This window comes from Semicossyphus pulcher, unplaced genomic scaffold, assembly GCF_022749685.1.
Source record: "Semicossyphus pulcher isolate SPU_LCO1_2020_fin unplaced genomic scaffold, fSemPul1.0.p SCAF_19, whole genome shotgun sequence".
NCBI lineage: Eukaryota > Metazoa > Chordata > Actinopteri > Labriformes > Labridae > Semicossyphus > Semicossyphus pulcher.
The window spans coordinates 15,725,817-15,743,153 of record NW_027211692.1 but is presented as its reverse complement, the minus strand read 5'-3'; the positions used below and the strand labels follow the sequence as shown (position 1 = coordinate 15,743,153).

At 40.9% G+C, this 17,337-nt stretch overlaps 1 protein-coding gene across 2 annotated transcripts in view; it reads right to left on the bottom strand.

Moving 5' to 3' along the window:
- Positions 1 to 2,649: 2,649 nt before the first annotated feature.
- limk1a (LIM domain kinase 1a) overlaps positions 2,650 to 17,337 on the bottom strand; it is a 49,047-nt gene continuing 34,359 nt past the window's right edge. For both annotated transcript variants that reach the window (XM_069668737.1, XM_069668739.1), the window contains 13 exons: positions 12,648 to 12,757; positions 11,265 to 11,480; positions 10,851 to 10,956; positions 10,401 to 10,612; positions 9,863 to 10,049; positions 9,525 to 9,611; positions 7,135 to 7,266; positions 6,901 to 6,960; positions 6,351 to 6,416; positions 5,739 to 5,907; positions 5,329 to 5,384; positions 4,387 to 4,544; positions 2,650 to 4,100 (listed from right to left, as the gene is read on the bottom strand). In XM_069668737.1, coding sequence (XP_069524838.1) covers positions 3,932 to 4,100; positions 4,387 to 4,544; positions 5,329 to 5,384; positions 5,739 to 5,907; positions 6,351 to 6,416; positions 6,901 to 6,960; positions 7,135 to 7,266; positions 9,525 to 9,611; positions 9,863 to 10,049; positions 10,401 to 10,612; positions 10,851 to 10,956; positions 11,265 to 11,480; positions 12,648 to 12,757 — 1,728 coding nt within the window. In that variant the 3' untranslated portion in view covers positions 2,650 to 3,931. The remainder of the gene's footprint in view (positions 4,101 to 4,386; positions 4,545 to 5,328; positions 5,385 to 5,738; positions 5,908 to 6,350; positions 6,417 to 6,900; positions 6,961 to 7,134; positions 7,267 to 9,524; positions 9,612 to 9,862; positions 10,050 to 10,400; positions 10,613 to 10,850; positions 10,957 to 11,264; positions 11,481 to 12,647; positions 12,758 to 17,337) is intronic.

The window sequence follows — 17,337 nt, the reverse complement described above, 5'->3', positions numbered from 1 at the left end:
CACTAATGCTCTAGCACTAGGAATCCTATAACATAAAATGTTAAAATCATAGTGAGTACTTGTAATTTGTATACTATAAATTATATTTGATTAAAATACCTCTGTACTTTTAATGCAGTTTTTTGAGTTTACTTGCAAATGAGTGTTTTTACACTGGGGTGAGGCAAATTTTAACAAGGTTAAGGATCTGAATACTTTATCTGCCACTCGTATTATGCAGTATTTGTATTAGAATGAGTATTTAGTTTTTTTTTATTATTATACTTCATGAGATTTTTCCCTTATCATCTTAATATAAACAGCAAATAGTGACATCTGGTGGTCATTTTTAGGAAATTTCAATGTACTCACCTTTCTCCACACAAATGCACGCACTATTTTTACCACCTTAATGTAGCCCACTCATCTGCTCTGCTGACACTGCTGTGCTCCTGTAGTTTGAATTGAGTGAGTGAAGATACTGCACATAATATTTTAGCTGTCTGTTATTCAAGAGATAAAATGCACTAGACTGTTAATACCAGTAACCAAACTACAGTCTTTCTTTGACTTTTTTCTCATTAAGATGCATGGGACTAAAAGTGGCAGACAAACATCATCATTAATGAAAACACTCTTGCAGTTTGTTTTAGAAGCAACAGTTTTATTTTTAGCTGTGACAAAAGGGGGGAAAAAACAGTCGCCTCCTCAGAGTCTAAATGTTCACGTTCAGGATTAAAGTGCAGAATTGTTTTCACAGCTTGTGTAAAAAAAATTAAATAAGACAAAAAAAAAAGAAATATAATATTAAAATATCAAAACTGACAATGGAGATCTGGAAAATATAAATATGATACAGAACAAGATGAAATCTCATACAACACAGTATCAGCAATGAAATTCAATCCACTTGAATCAGGCTTGCACTTATGATACAATAAAAAAAAGGAAATCAGTTCACGTTTTCGAGTCGTTGGCAAGGCTAGCTTACAACAAAGGCACAGCATTGTTCAGAGGTAAAGATCCTTTGCAAAGAAGTGCTGCGGCGACATTCTCAGTGAGCATCGACACATCCTCACAGACACACCTAACATGCTCGACATGGCTCAGACAGGACTGGGGACAGAAACACGGCAAAGCCACTAGCGTACAGTGCATGCCCATGGACGAACACATCAACCGGGAGGGGGTGCTTGTTTTACAGAAGCGTGTTTTATGTTATCAGCCTATATATCTACAGGTTACATGCTCTGTGAGTCTCACTGTTACTGTTGAAAGCTGCTGAATTAACTGAATTAAGTGAAGTTAAGCTCCAGAAAAAGTACGGCCCTGAGCCAAAAGAGTGTGATGGGGAGGTGAGAGGTGGGACAGGCCGGTTTAAGTGCTCTATTATCAGAAAGACCTTCAGTGGGTGCAGCCTCTGCGGGCATCACATACGGAACCAAGCAGTCAGGAACAACACAGAACATCATTCACAAAGGACCAGTCTGTAGGCAGCGGGCAGAGCTGGGACTAAACATCCTCTTGGTAGTGAAGACAGGAAAACTTTAAAAGTGGTCATGATGTTTTTTTTTACTCTAAATTTTAAATATAGTTATTATTTCTATAGAATCATCATTTTAGTTACAATGAGATCACAAGGCTTCTCCCATTACTGTATTTAAAAGTTGAACCATGCACAAAAATGCATCTAAATAAGCTTTCGCTATCAAGAGGATGAATTTCCCAGATCCCTTTTTTACAGTTGAAAGGCTCTATCAGTGTCTTGCATTCATATAACAACCTGAACTGACAAAATTCATTTCCTTATCACAAGTTAGCCCAAGAGAGGAAATAAACAAACATGGCTTCAACCAGCCATTTAGTTATATAGTGCAAATTAAAGTACTCAAATCCATACAAAAAGATTTCAGTGGTTATATATAAAAAAACAGATGCTGTGTTTTTTTTTTCTCACTTCCTTTTCGGCCTGTCTTTCAATCATTATTTTCTTATTTAAAACGACATAATTTAGAGACAAAACAGCTCGATTTAGAAGCTGAGTGGACTTAGCTAGTACATCATGCAGCTCGTGAAAACAACAGCAGGAAATAAGAAAAAAAGAAACAGAAAAAGTCTGTTAGAAGGTGCAAGAGCGAAAGTCGACAGTGGAAGAGATTATTTCTGAGGAGTGCGCATATCTATGCAATGCACGCAGACAGGAGTTATGACAGACACGTACACACAGTGATATTTACAGCTCACATTTACATGTAAACAAACAGTGGGTCATCCACCAGAGGAGAGAGGAATATGTGGAGAGACAGCTGACATGATGAGACAGTAAGTGATACTGTAATATCCCCACACCTGAACTAGTGTAAAGTTCATGAGATGAGAGTGAATAATTACTCACAAAAAAGTGGGCTGAGGAGGGGGCAGGTTGGGAGTGGAGGTGTGTTAAGCAGGAGTTGCTCAGTGACATAGATAAGAGGGGCGTTAGTATTCTTAGTTGATTTTTGTATAATAAGAACACCAGCATTGAAGTGTTTCATCACAGTACAGTCGTATCATTTAGATTACAGATAAAAAAAAACATGTTCAAGTGTGCAGTACCTCTTAAACAGCAGACTGATTGCCCTCAAAGTCCCTAAATCACATATAATCTAAGATGACCAAATGACAAAAATAAGTTTACTCCAGCATTTATGGGCTTATGAAGATGCTGATCACATTTTGAGGATTACTTTAGGATGGAGGGAAATGTAACATTTACTGAGCTTGAACTGAAGTTGGGGGATATTTTGCACCGATAAGATTTGTCTTATCTCAAATGCTAAAAGCCACATATTTGTCACAGTGGTGACATTATAGAAACACAAGCAAAAAAAAACAATTAAGTTGTTGGCTGTGCCCTGTTAATTGCAGTCAAACTTTAACTCTCCTAATTTCAACTGGTCGGCCAATAAAAATATGGCAATGTAGCATACGTATATAAAATATGTCTGTACATTTACAATATTTAAAACATTTACAATGTCACCGGCTATTTACACTATGTGTTTGAATGTAGAAGATATCACGTCAATATCAATGAGATAAAAGCTCTTGAAACTGGGAGACAACGTACCACATGTATGCAAAAGATGTGTACCTCAATGTTAAGTCAGTGCTACACAATAATTGAGGGAGAGGGGCAGCGCCACGGACACAAGTGGGTGTTGTAGTTTATGACCAAATGAGGTCAGAGCGACACGATGAACCAGGATTCGACCTGACAGCATTATTTACAGTCATGCACACTTCTGTGAGCTATTTAAAGCTTGAAAGGGTTTGTTAGACTTTTACAAGTGGACAGCAAGTGGATCTCATCCTTAGTGTCTGAAGCGACAGACGGACCCCTCTCCTTTGTATCTTTCATTCAGTTCTGATATCCAAACCAAAAGCAAAACCAAACCAAACTCACACAGAAACACCTGCAAACACAAAGTGCACAATGTACTCTGTAGAGGCCCAAAGTGAGGCGGCTAAAGGTCTGCTTTACGCCTTGTTTTCTGGACTACTTTATCCATATGAATATACACACTACAGTAAGTACAGTAAGTATCCTTGAATGGAATGACCTCTAATGTTTAAATCTACACGACTTATGATTTGAAAGTTTGGGTCTGATTGCATATGACATCTTCCATTTAAGCTTGGGGTGCAGCAGAATGAAGCTACTGTAGTTAAACTCTCTTAATTTGACTTTAAATGCGTGTGTGTGTGTGCATCTCGCACAAGTGGCTCCTGAGCTCCACACTTTCCCCCTGAGTCTATTCGTTAAGCCTGAGCCAGTCGACGCCCGCAGCATCTGCTTCAAACATGGAGGAGTGTTTACACCGCTCCTCCAGCCACTGCTCCGCCTGAGGCAGGCAGTCGCTGCCTTTGTGGGGTTCATTCAAACTTCCCACTCCTCTGGTCGTGTTTGGCCCTACTCCGGCTGTTCGGGGTGGGTGTGCAGGCCGTTTTCAGGGCGCTTGCTGCTGTGGTTCTCCCAGAAGGCCTTGTGCAGCTGGTCCAGTTCAGACATCAGAGGTAGACCAATGTCCAAGTGCATCTTCAGGTTCTCCAGCCACTCATCCAGTTTGGAGAAAGCGGGTCTATACAATGAAAAGAGAGATTTAAATTACATTCAATTTCTTTATATTCAACACAGTAAAACTTTGTCCTTAAACTCAGAGGTCTAGCTGTCCATCCATAAAGGTTTGTCTCGGCTTAAGTAAATAGTTACACAACACAAGCTACTGAAAATACTATATTAGTGTTGACTTAAGCCCCCAGATACAAAACTCCCTGAAACTTCAAATGAGAGGACAAAAATGGTTATGTTGGGTGAACTGTCCCTTTAGGAAACATTTCAGAGTGGATCTATCGGAGATGTCTGACCGTTTGTCTGCATCAAGGTCGCAGCACACAGCAGCCATGGGGAAGAAGGCGGGGGGACAATTTGGGGGACAGTAGTGCTCCAGGAAGCCAGACACGTTCAGTCCAAAGTCCATCGCCCTGGGGAGGTAGTCTGGGTCTGCGTTCACTCTGCCAATGATCTGGAGAGAGCGAGATAAACAAGACAGAGCAGAGGAGTTAAAGATAGAGCTGTCAGAATCCTCCTGTGCCAATCTGCTAGAAACCAGTAAACCCTCCAAACTGGAGCCGGTCTTTCCCAGCAGACCACAACTACCGTCCTCGGCCTGTCAGAAGCCACATGAAGACAAGTTTGTTTCTCTGCTCCCTGTAATCCCTGCTCTGTACTCCGGGCTAATGGTGTCCATCTGGGGAAGTCATACTCCGAGTGTCTGAACTAAACTGGTGAGACTGAATTATGTGGGTGGTGTGTGTGTGCCAGGCCCAAAGCTCACCACACTTTGGCGCTGGATTTTCATTTGGAAATAAAAGGTTTTGGTGCTCTGGAAAGCTCCCGGAAATAAGGAACTTTGGAGAAGCAGGACTTTCCCCTCATAAAATCAGATGTATGATTTGCAAATATTAGGAGGAGACAAAATTTGGATTCACAACATTTTCCGTGGTAAAAAGTTAAGCACATTAAAGAAAGACCAAGACGTCAAACAGAATGAAAAGTAGCTTTACACAAATTAAAATCATTATCTTGTAGCTGAACTTCAATTCAATGAATATTAAAACTGCTGAATCATCTCAGAGTGCCGAGGGTGAGAAGGGTTTAATATTAAAGTGACAAGGAAAGCAACTTTTACTACGACACGTAAGCATAATTGTAGCTCTTAGGAAGTTTTAGCACTTTTAGTTCTGCTAATTAAACACTAAATTCTGTAGCAAAGTTTATATTTGTACTGAGAGTGGAAGATCACTCACCTCACAGAGCATGATACCAAAGGAGAAGATGTCGACTCTCTCATCGTAGCTCTTCCCTGGGAAGGAAAAAGAAAGACAATTAGGCGGATGTTCATTTTCAGCACAAGCTAAAGCTTATTTATAATCCAATTTAGAAAGAATTCTGTATATAATCATCAACTTTTACATTGCATTGACTGTAGTTTTGTGTTTTAATGTGTTTAAATTAGGGATGCACAACATTATCGTTAGTAATCGGTATCTGCAGATAATGACTCGGCAGATTTGTTCTTTTTCTGCCGATATTTTCCGCAGATAAAACAACGCTTTAATTACGCAAAAAACCCTGCATCCCTAGTTTAAATGAATAACTGAGCAACTTGATTTGATTAAAATAGATGCAAACACACAAGTGTCCCTATAGATCATACCGTGGATCATCTCAGGAGCCATCCAGTAAGGGTTTCCCACCACGGTGTATCTCTTTCTGCGGTCGGGCCTCTTCAGGCCGGGAAGTTTACCCTGCGACAGCTTCTCCTCGTGTTTATCATCAATCATGAGCCGAGACAGCCCGAAATCTGCCACCACCACTGTGTTGTCCTACACAAAGACAATGAAACGTGATAAACTGTTGTGCTGCAAGTATACATGAGGCTGAAAACTGCAAGAGAAAGTGTAAAAAGAAGTTTTAAGGTCAATAAGAAAGCTTTGAATTCAACTCCATGCTTTATGTGGATTTTCCCATGTTGTCATATGTGAGCTCTACCATGCAAACCTTTTGTTTTCATGTGACATGTACTAAACAAAGCTGGATCTGTTTGAGTAGGGTAAGTTTTTCCGGTGCTTGTTACTCTTGTAGAGCGTGTTTTAAGAAGGCTTAGTCTGTTCCAGCTACTGCTAACAAAGCCCTCTTTTGTTTCTGTATTTGAAGTGCTGCAGCATATGACAGGTGCAGCGTGTTAAATCCTCAAAGAAAACATACTGCATATGCACTGCTATGTCCACACACACTCAGAAGTGCACAGGAATACACAAGCTCTTACCTCCCGGACCAGACAGTTGTGCGAGTTGAGGTCCCGGTGGATTATGTTCATGGAATGCAGATACGTCTGAATGACAGATAGATGGACAGAGAGGAGAGGGTAGGAAGGAAGGAAGAATAAAAGATAAACAGAGAAATACAAGCGTTTAGCAGTGATCGAAAACACATGTCAGAAGAACAATCCTGCCTTGTTTCATCGCATGTGGTTGGTTTCGTAAATACGATGATCCAGTCATGCACAGCATTCATCACTGTGCTCATATCAAAGGAAAACATTAAGAAGCAATGGTCTAATCCTGCAGGAATTCATGCTGTCATTTCTGCAGAGGAGTTTGGAAAGAATGTGGGCATTATTATCAGAATGGTTGTAGCTCACTGACATGACCACTAGAGGGAGACAGCAGTGATGATAACTGGACATACAGCACTTTCCCTTACTGCTGCAAACCATGAAGGACTTTCAGTACTTAAACTGCAGTTACATGCAAAAACAAAGCATTTTATAACATATTCTACTACGACTACATTCACAGTTCAGTCTTTGAACTCACCATGCCAGCAGCGATGTCCTTTGCAAAACTGACTCTCTGGTTCCAGGGATAGTTGTTGTCCTGTGAGAAAAAACATGACAATTCAAATCATCATCCTCAGTAGCTGCAGATGATTCGTGATATATAACAAAAAACTGTTTCCACCATTATTACAATGTCTATCCCGGTGCATTTTGAATACTGAACAGGAAGTAGACACGTTTTTGTGTGTGCTGGATTTAAATTCACTCTCACCATTTTCTTGATGATTTCCCTCAGGGTGCCTCCCTTGATGTACTCTGCGATGAAGTTGAGTCTCTTGTCCTTGTAGAGGACTCCGATGAACTTGAGCACGTTGGGATGATCCAGACACCGCATGACCTTCACCTGATTAAACAACAACAGACATTTTTACACACATGTGAATACTGCTCTGGGATAACGGCTACTGTGCTGACTTGTTCGAGGGACTCACTCTTTATTTTGACAGTTAAAGCAGGTGTTTAAACACGTATGAAGCCACCAGGTGTTTAATAAGCAGCACCCAGCGTTTAAAGATGTGTGACCCTTCAAAGTAAAGCAGGGTAACACTAATCAAGCACTGATCTCCTCTGCTGTTTGTTTGGATAACCTTAAGAATATCCCCAGTATGAACTCTGCTTTAATTTTTTCATGAATCCATTTTTATTACTTTCATTTATTTAAAATATGTGAATTACAGTGTAGTTATATCAGCCTTTTGAAGTAAGGGCTGTTCAGTTGTGCTTGTTGACTGGAATAGGGACGCTTGCCTGCTGTTTTTGTAGATATCCTCAGGGGGGCACCAGAGGACTGTTCATAGTTTGATTAACCATGTTGGTTTAAATGACATGTTTTGTATTCTAAAGAAGAAGAGTTTTGGTATAACTGTGTAGATATTGATAATATACAATGTTATATTATAATTAAAGTAAGGTCCAAATGGTTCAAAACTTGCTGCAGTTCATTGGGACAAATTCTTCTTCACTTTTCTGTTATTAACCATGATGGGCTTTTTGCACTCCACTGTGTTAAGGTGATGGGAATGAAAATGTTTTTTTCTTATTTGCAAACCACAGCAATGCTTTACACTCTAATCATCATATGCTAATATGATAGACTTCACCCAAGTCTAGTATCAAACTCTTAATCTTACTGGCTCTGCTCAATGCACTTAAACTCATAACCATTTCCTTAGTTGTGGCAATTTGACAGTTTGAGTTGCTGACTAGCTTTAGACAGGGTAATGCTACAAAACATATTAACATAGCAGCTTGACATAAAAACTGGAAACAGGGGGCACCTGCTTGTCTTGATCTCTTGGTAAGGTAAGGATATCTGCCCAACAGCATCTCTATAACATGTTACATGTTGTTAATTTGGCTTGAACAGAAATCGAAGGGTACGAACAGCTTTGTTCAGCATTTATGTTCAGGACTATTTCTGGGACAGAAGCAGTAGCTGTGCTTTAGCTTCATCGTAATCAAACAGCCATGAAAGAGGTCTCAACCTTTTCATCTCAGAAAGAAAGCATATTCCCCAAAAGGTCGAACTACTCTTTTATCTTACAGTAAAATAATACTAAGTAGAGATGAAAACTCAGTAGGTCTTATAAAACACACTGGCTGCTTAAGTGTAGTTTTTTTATGAAGTAATTTTGGCAAAGCTACCTAGAAAGTGGGATGTAAAAGGTTACAAGTAGCTCTACTACAGCACGACACCTCATAAAACATTTCCCCCCTGAGGGTCAGGCTGCAAAGGAGGAGGAGGCAGGTCACTATTACACACACATAAAGCTGAAATATAACCCCCATCTCTACCAGAGAGGCTGTGGAGCAACACACAACATCACAAGAGAGTCAGTAATGTGAGACTTTGGCCTCCTACAAACAAACACCCGGCGGGAGTAATAATCAGGCTTCAATGTGGTTGAGGGTTTGTTTTATAGTCGCTCTATAAAACGCAAAGACTATGTGCTATAGTAACCTCGTAATAAATCTGACACATATACGCGCAGACGGGAACAATTTTCAACAGCTTCAAACATCCAATTAAACGGGATGATTGAGTCTACAATGCTGAACATCAAGCAGGAGAATCAGGAGTGATTAGATCGCTTTGAGGGCAACAGTAAGTCTAAACTTCTGCGTATGAGTCATTCGTTGTTATCTTTTTAGATTACAGGAAGGACAGGAGAGAGATGAAGCTCTGTGTGGGAGAGGGAAGAAAAGTTCTGCTCATCCTTCATTTTTATGAACGCTCCCTTTCGTCCTATTTCAGAGGTAATCTTATGTATTTTGCTTTCATTTATTCAGCGAGAGAACTCATTCTTTTTATTCAGCCGTGCCCTACATTCACACGGAGCTGCTAATTTTAACCACAATATTCAGTGTCTGGTCAGGTACAAGAACATTTTTCTCAGCACAGATTTTTCCGGCCGGTTCAGAGTTCTGTCTGCTCTCATTCTAACACTTGGTCTAGCAGTGAATCATCACTTATCTCTTACAAAACTCAAGGAAATTATGAACATTGTATTTAATGATCTGAGGTTCACACAGAATAGAAAACTAAGCAAATTCAAAAATCCTAAAAGATGTGACAATCTGTGATTGAAATTCTTCACTCACCTCTTTCAGGAATGTTCTCTGAGTCTCATCATCAAAGCGGATCAGCTCCTTCATCACCATCACCTCCCCTGTCTCCTTGTGTGTCACCTAGAACAATACACAAAAGTGTGTGAGGCTTTAATCCCACTTTCTTTGTGTCAGCGTGGGAAACAGTCATTTTCAAAACACCAGAAGGTGTTATAATAACAAATATTTAACCTCTTGTCTCGCAACACTTGTCCTATTTATCTCAATACTGCCATCTTGTGGACAATATAAGTATGACTACACGTTTGCACTAAAGTGTTGTGACATTGTACAGTATGGGCTAATATAAATGTACGCCAACAGTGTCTGACCTTGATGGCCTGTCCGAAGCAGCCCTTCCCCAGCACCTCTCCATGGATGAGGTCAGAAGGGCGGAAGATGCGGTGCGTCCGATTGGAGACGACTCGGAGCGACTCTGATCGATTGATGTCCTTCCTCTGGGAGATGGGGGACGCTGCATTGCTGGAGCCTGGTGACTTGTCAATACTGTAGCTCCGCCTGGAGGAGGAGAGGAAGAGAAGGAGGAGAAGGAAAGGGAAAAGAAGAGATGAAGAGGATACAGCAGGAATACAGCATATGCCAAAAGGCTAAAAGGACCTCATAAGTGTATCCTTCATTTTTTTGGCTGAATAAAGACGAGGAGCCCAAAATTGGAATGTCATTTAATGAAATATCAACGTTTTAAGGTTTTAAAACACTATTTAATAGACTGTAGTAATTAAACTTCCTATAGAGTGCACAGAAATGAAACCGCTTTTTCACTAAGTTCCAGCTTTGGTTTAATCAGAGCTTAAAAAAGTCTCCCTCCACATTTAGGATATATTGTAACAACTCCTGTAAATGTCTTACGTGATGATGCGGGATTTCAGGCAGCTGATGTCGGGGTTGGGGGGCTGGGTGATGGGCAGGATAGGGCTGGGGCCCTCTGACAGAGAAGTAGACAGGGGGCCGTCCACCTGCTCCTTGGCCCCGGAAGAGTCTCCCTCCTGCCCCTGACTGTGAGGGTCGTGCTCGATGGTGAGCTGCAGCAGCCGGCTCGTCTCCTGGATCAGCAGGTCGATCTGCAGAGGAAGAGTTCAGTCGGTCAGTCCACGATTAGAACAGCAGAGATCATGTTTACAGCTACAGAAATGCACTAATGGATGAAGGTTGGTGAAAGTGAGTTAAAAAGAATGAGATACTGTAGCGCTAAGATACATGTTTTCCCTTCTCAAACACAGCACAATCGCTATCAGCGTGATTCCTATTTGCATTTTTTCAGTAAAGTCAACAATGTGTAAGGTTCAGTCTGGTGAATACCTCATCCAGCGGGACGTTGTGAATGGGCGTCCCGTTGATCTCAAGGATCCGATCTCCAACATGAATGGAGTTCTTCACATCTGGACTGATGCAGTCTGGGTCCACCCTGAATAGATGGAACAATAGGCAGAGACAATTGTAAAGAAAACCTTTCCGCACACACTGAAACATTTCTCATTTTGACACAGCCTCAGATCTGATAAAGTCTCAGCTCATTTGAATAACAGTGACTCAGATTTCTGCTCATTTCCTTTTCCTTCCGCTCTATTGTACATTTTAAATGAATCTCATCCATTACACTGTCCTCCATTTTTATTCCACCCTTCTTCATCCTTTGTCCTCCACCATGCTGACCTCTGAGAGTCAATGTCACACATAACAGACACACACAAAGACATGGACAAACGGACTCACTGGGAGACTCGGACGGTGCGTGCGTGTTCAGGGCTGTAGCCGTTGGTCGGGCTGAGCGGTTGGTCGATGGCCACCGAGAAACCTCGCCCCCTGCGTCCGTTGTTGCCCTCCGCGGTGGCCGGGATGGACACAAGTGTGACGGTGTGAGGGATCCGTGAGCATGGCGAGTCTGGCAGAGACACCGGGGTGACGATAGTCTGGTAGTAACAGTGACCGCTGCAGCCAGAGAGGAAGGGGAGAAAGGGATGATGGGAGGAGGAAGGAAGTTGTAAATAAAAGAGACGCACATTTTCAGGCGTTACAACCGTCCATGCAATCATAAGGACAACTTCACATTCTGATTAGAAGAGTTTTATAGCATCACAAGCTTTCGCTGGGGTTTGGGAAAACACCATGCCGTCATTGTTCTGACTTGAGGTTATCTCTGAGGGGTCAAAATGTTTCATGTGTTTGTTTTACAAACAAGACTACAAGCACGAAGAATGCTAAGAATGTAAGGAAGCCACATGATATCACTGCAACATGATTCTAAACTAAAACACCAGTGAAAAAAAAACATTATTTAGACGACCTTTTTCTACTTCTCACACTTTACTTGAACCAACCGAATCTGGTTCATCTCTGAATGAATTTAATGATCCGAGACACTCTCACTGTCATCATCAACTTCCACTCAGAGAGGACAAAGGCTGTTCTGTCTGTTTGTGAGTTTGTTTCACATTGAGTCCTCTGTTTTTGAAGCCCGGGGCTTATGAGAGTCACACTCACACACAACCCTGCAGCTAGAACAACCTGAACCTCAGACAGACACAAACAGATCAGGGGGAGACGGGTGACGTAGCTGATTTAAATTCTTCATTTTATTTGAGCTACAAAAACTGTTAGAGAAGTTGATTTGTTTTGAAAGCGCTGTCACCACATTAAAACATTCATGTATTGATGGGATTTAGGTGTTTATTGCAGGACAAAAACACCACCAAATGCACCACATTTTAAAAACTAAGCTCCAGCACGTGTGATAAAACAGTGGTTGCTGTGAATTTCCAACACGCATTGTGTCAGAAGTTGGTGCTAATGCTGAAAACAAGTCCTTTGAAGTCTAAAAAAGCCACATGAATCTAAAATTTGCTCAATCAACTGCAGCTTTCGCTTCTGGTACGATTTTTGCAGCTTTGGTTGCACTTCAAAGGGATTCAGCTGGATTAGCTCTCTGCAGAAGAGGGGATTAGGAAAACTAGCTATAAAAAAATGCAACTTTGGTAAATTTGGGGCGAATAGAGCATACCACAAACTGCACCAGCTTTTAATATCCAGGGTTGAAACATTTACCCTCATTAAAGATATATATCACAGCCGTATAATAACAATGTGTTTGAGGCTCACCAGTAGAGTTTGGATCTCTCCACCAGAGCGTATGTGTCTCCGTCACCGATGAACGCCCTGCAGTTCAGACAGGTGAAGCATTCTGGGTGATATTTCTGTTCTCCTGCGACCTGTCAGAGAAAAAACAAAGACACAGTTAAAAGGACTTTCTGCCTCTGTGTGCTGTTTATGCACTAGGCTGTCAAAGAGAGCGTTCTCTGATCTCCTGCGACTCCTGACAGGAATAACAGTGTGTTTGATGTGATAGGAGCAACAGGCAACATGAGGCTGTAATAACTGGTTGCAGAAGTAGGGCGAGGTCCGCTCACTGAGGGGAACAGTGAGAGCTAAGTGATTGAATTTGCCACTGCCAGATCCCCCTCCGGAGCTCAGGGCACTTTTGAAAACAAGAGAGGGAATTGAGTTATGGTGAAAACACAGAGCAGGCAATGAGCTGATTAATCACACAGGCAGACGCTGAGGATGATGCTGCTGCTGGTGTGTTCTTCTGATCAACAGCAGGACCAAACACGGAGGAATAAACCACTTATACTGTTGGTCATTAAGCATGTTTGTCCTCGCTTGTTGTGACTCTGATCGACTGACAAATCCATAAAGTGGCCCACATGTTCACGTATCAATATCGACCCCTTTTAACTCCTTCAGGTAAATTCGCACCCATCAATGTAAATGACCCACCCACTCAATGACTTATATGATTAAACATGAGCCTCCATGTTAAGCGCTAAAGGTCGAGTCCACCAACGCTGTTCGCTCCCCTGAGGCTGCGCTTTTTGTGCTCTGAGTGGCAGAACATTTTTGAGGGAGTGGGCCCCATGTTAGCGCTCCTCAACTGCAGTGATCTGCAATGCTAATGAAGTATAACAGGAGTGAGGAGGGGCATGCATGGACGGGTGATGAACAAAGAACAATCAATTATATGCAAAAGAGAAACAGAGAAATTGAGGCCTTTTATTTAAAGAGATATTTGCATCATATGTCTTTAAAAAACGAACATAAAATTTACAAAACATACTTCAGAGAACATTTCTGGATCATGAAAGTTCCATTTGTTTCTATTTTTAAAACAGGCTTTTATATTTCAAGCCACTAAAGAGCAAAATATGAGCTCATGCATGCAGCCTTAAAAATAACCGCTAAATTAAAGCAGAACTTTAATTCGCCCAAGGGATAAATATTTCTTTTAACGCTCCATAAAACTGAAACAAAACCCTGAAACTGAGACAAAAAGGAAGAAAAACACAAGATCAAAGAATCAATAAAATCATTATGTACAGCCATATGTCTGCAGCCCCACCCTTCTGGGAGAGCAGCAGTGAAACCCCGAGCACACACACAAACAGATAAACACAGGCTGCGCGCCCTCAGGTCACCGTACAAGCATATTAATTATCTGCTTTTTAAGTAATTAATCTGAGCGGATCCTTCCAGCCAAACGGGAAAACATGCCACCACTTGGCTTTGATACGAGGAGTACGATAACATCCAGACTTTACTGTATAATCTGCTTTTCTGTCCCCTAGTTTCCTGTTTGTTTTTGGTGCGACAATGAAGGCCGACCTTACAACCCAAAGCTGACACAGAAAAGTCAACTTGCAAATTATGGATTGTCCTCCTTTTCACTAAACGTGCTGTTTAATGGGCACGCTTACGGCACAAGCTCATAGCAGAGAGACAGAGAGAGCGAGACGAGAAAACAGAGGTAATGGACCAGGGAACAAGGCAGCCGTAGAGATTATTGACTGACTTAATGTCTTTATTTCTCCTCCGTGCAGCCTCATAACAAACAGACATCAACAATTACTGTCCGACATTTCCTGTGAGTGTAAATGCACAACATCAGAAACACAAAAGTCTGTTACAGGGAGGAGTAGAGAGAATATGAGGACCTAAAGTAACATTACTGTGGGTTAAAAATATTATATTAAGCAGATTTGTGAATTTTGAATGAATTTTCCCTCTAATATAGTGGTTGTATGCGTGCGTGTGTGTGTGTGTGTGCGTGTGTGTGTTTGTGTGTCACTTAGGTGCAGCCCTACAAATGGGAAAGACAGGAAGAGAGAGGACAGCTGGACGGAGATGAAAAGGGTGTGTGGCTCTGCACGCCCTGACACTGTGGCTGCCATTTGCTTACCATGCAGGCCTGATGAACGCGCACACACACAAACACACACACACACACACACACACACACATACACACATACACAGACACTGCACACGCCCTCTCTAAAACCACATTTGACAGGCAACAGCTGCTGTCCTCTCATTAAGTGCATACTTCCTCTCCAAACTGTGGTTACAAAAACAGATCCAGAGAAAGAGAAATTTCAAAATAAAAGCGTGGCTCCGTGTGATATCAAACCATGTGACTTTTTAAGAAACATCACATGAATTGACACACCACAGTTTCCACTCTTTATCCTCACTTAACACAGCTCCGCGTGTGTCTCAGGACTCAGAGGGTGTATTTCGTGTGAATTAGCTCATCGAGCTCATGAGTGTGTGACTGCATGTTAGCTGCTCATGGAGCCGCGTGGCTACTGCTAGAGACAACAAGCTGAACCCTGTTCACATGTTGGCCCGGGGAAGGATGAATAGGAGTCAAGTAGCAGCACAATGGTTATAGTTACTTTGATTTCAGAAACAATGCTGTTTGCTTTATGTGATAACTGAAATAAATGTAGCGCACGTTTAAAAGATGTATTAGGTTTTGTTGTTTAAGTTAACAAAAATAGACATCTTAGTCTGGTATTTGCTGACACTTTTTGGATGTGACCCCCTAATAAAAGTCTTTAAATACACTTTTTGTATAGAAATGAATGTGAACAGATCATTGTTATTATTTGTAAGCCTGGACTTGGTTGCACCAGCTATTCAAAAATCCACCTCCTAGCTAATGTGTATAATCAGTGATTTGCTGAATTGGGGTTTTCCATGAAAACTTTATATATGTCTTAGGGAGCAGAGCTTAAGTAATGTGTACATCAACTTCATTAACATAGAGTCACTGTAGCATCACGAAGGTTTAACGTATCTGCCAGAAATTAGTATTTTACTAGCAAACAATATAAAACATGTTTAAACCTTAAACCTCATTACTTTAAAAATGTACCTATTAATGTTATCAATATATATGAATAACAGTGTTTCAGTTAGTTTAGAATTAGAGGGAAATATGGGATTAAGCTAACCTAGCTAACATTATTTGGTTATGTTGTGTAATGATACTGACAATTTGGGTTTTTTTGGGTTTATTTTTCTTAAAGTTAAATCCTTACAGTTTACATAATCAATTAAGTGTCAGGCCAGGGATGTTGATATTGTATGTTTCCACCTGTGCTTTTCCCTCTCAGCAGCTATTAGCAAGCTAACGCTAGTTTCGTCAGTTAGCTAGTTAGTCACAACAGTAGTTAAAACTGCTGATTACTGGGTGGTGGCATTAAGTTACAACTTATCTCTATGTAAGAACTAGTTTTGGGTGTGTAACCCATTTTCATTTAGTTTTAAATGGATATACATTAAGTAAACACTTCCTTCATCAATAGGCCAAATTAGCATGTTTGCAAGTTGCCATTTAAAAGAGCACAACTAGAGGAGACTTTACATTATTTTACAGGATGTATCTCTTGAGTTCTCTTGTTTATTACTCCAGTTATTGTCTTGTTACTATATAGTTTTAGTATCAATTATGCTAAATAATGTTTTGCGACAGGCAAACATTTTCAGTCTAAATATGACGGCTCGATCCATTGTGCTGGACTCCAGGCGATGGTCGGCCTCAGGCATGTCAGGTCGGGATGTTTAGGCTTTTAAGCTTTATTTGTTTATAATGATTTATATGTGTCACCAAAAGTTGGCTGTGGAATGTGAGAGAAGTCTTTTTAGTGGTTTGGAGGAATTTACGACGCTCTCAGCGACACTAAGCACCAAAGAAACATGTTGGTATAAGTCACAGATGCTTGATGACTCCTTCAGGTCGTCAGTCAGACTTGTTGACTTTTCCTGAGCTCAGGTCTGAGTTATCACCTCTCTGGATATTAGAATAAGTTTGCAACTTTAAAGTGTTTTAAAGTGAAAATGAGTTGTATGTTTACTGATGACGCAAAAAGAAAACTGAAGATATGAGTATAAATACAGAGATAAATAAGTTAGTAAAAAACTCTTTTAACTACTTTTCAGTTGTATTCATCATTCTTCAAGTTGAATCATTTAGTTTCTCTTTTGCTCTCATAACATTAAACATTATGAACACATTGCAGATTTTCCCCACACAACTTTCCAATTTCCTCACATCACTTCTCATTTTCCTTGTTGCTTGTATTTGGTAGATAAGTGGGCGAGAGTGTGAGTTTGCTAAGCGGCGGCAGTGCGAAGATTAAGAACAGCAACGGAAGCCAACTTCAGATCTGTTTAGTGCATCAGGAGGCATTTAGACGTGAAGTAGCTGAACACTTTGGGCAGACTGAAGTAGATGAGTATTTGTGTATACTGATCTATCCAATACAATCAGGCTAATTAAAGTTAGAGGAAGGAAACTGAGTAAAATAGGAAATATTGCATATTGGAAATAAAACATCTTTTTCACTAATCCCATGGCCGGCTATGGGATTCTGATGCTCAACAGAAACACAGCAGATGAGGTCAATTTTGTGAGATTTTACAGACCAAATACTTCAATTAAGAACTTG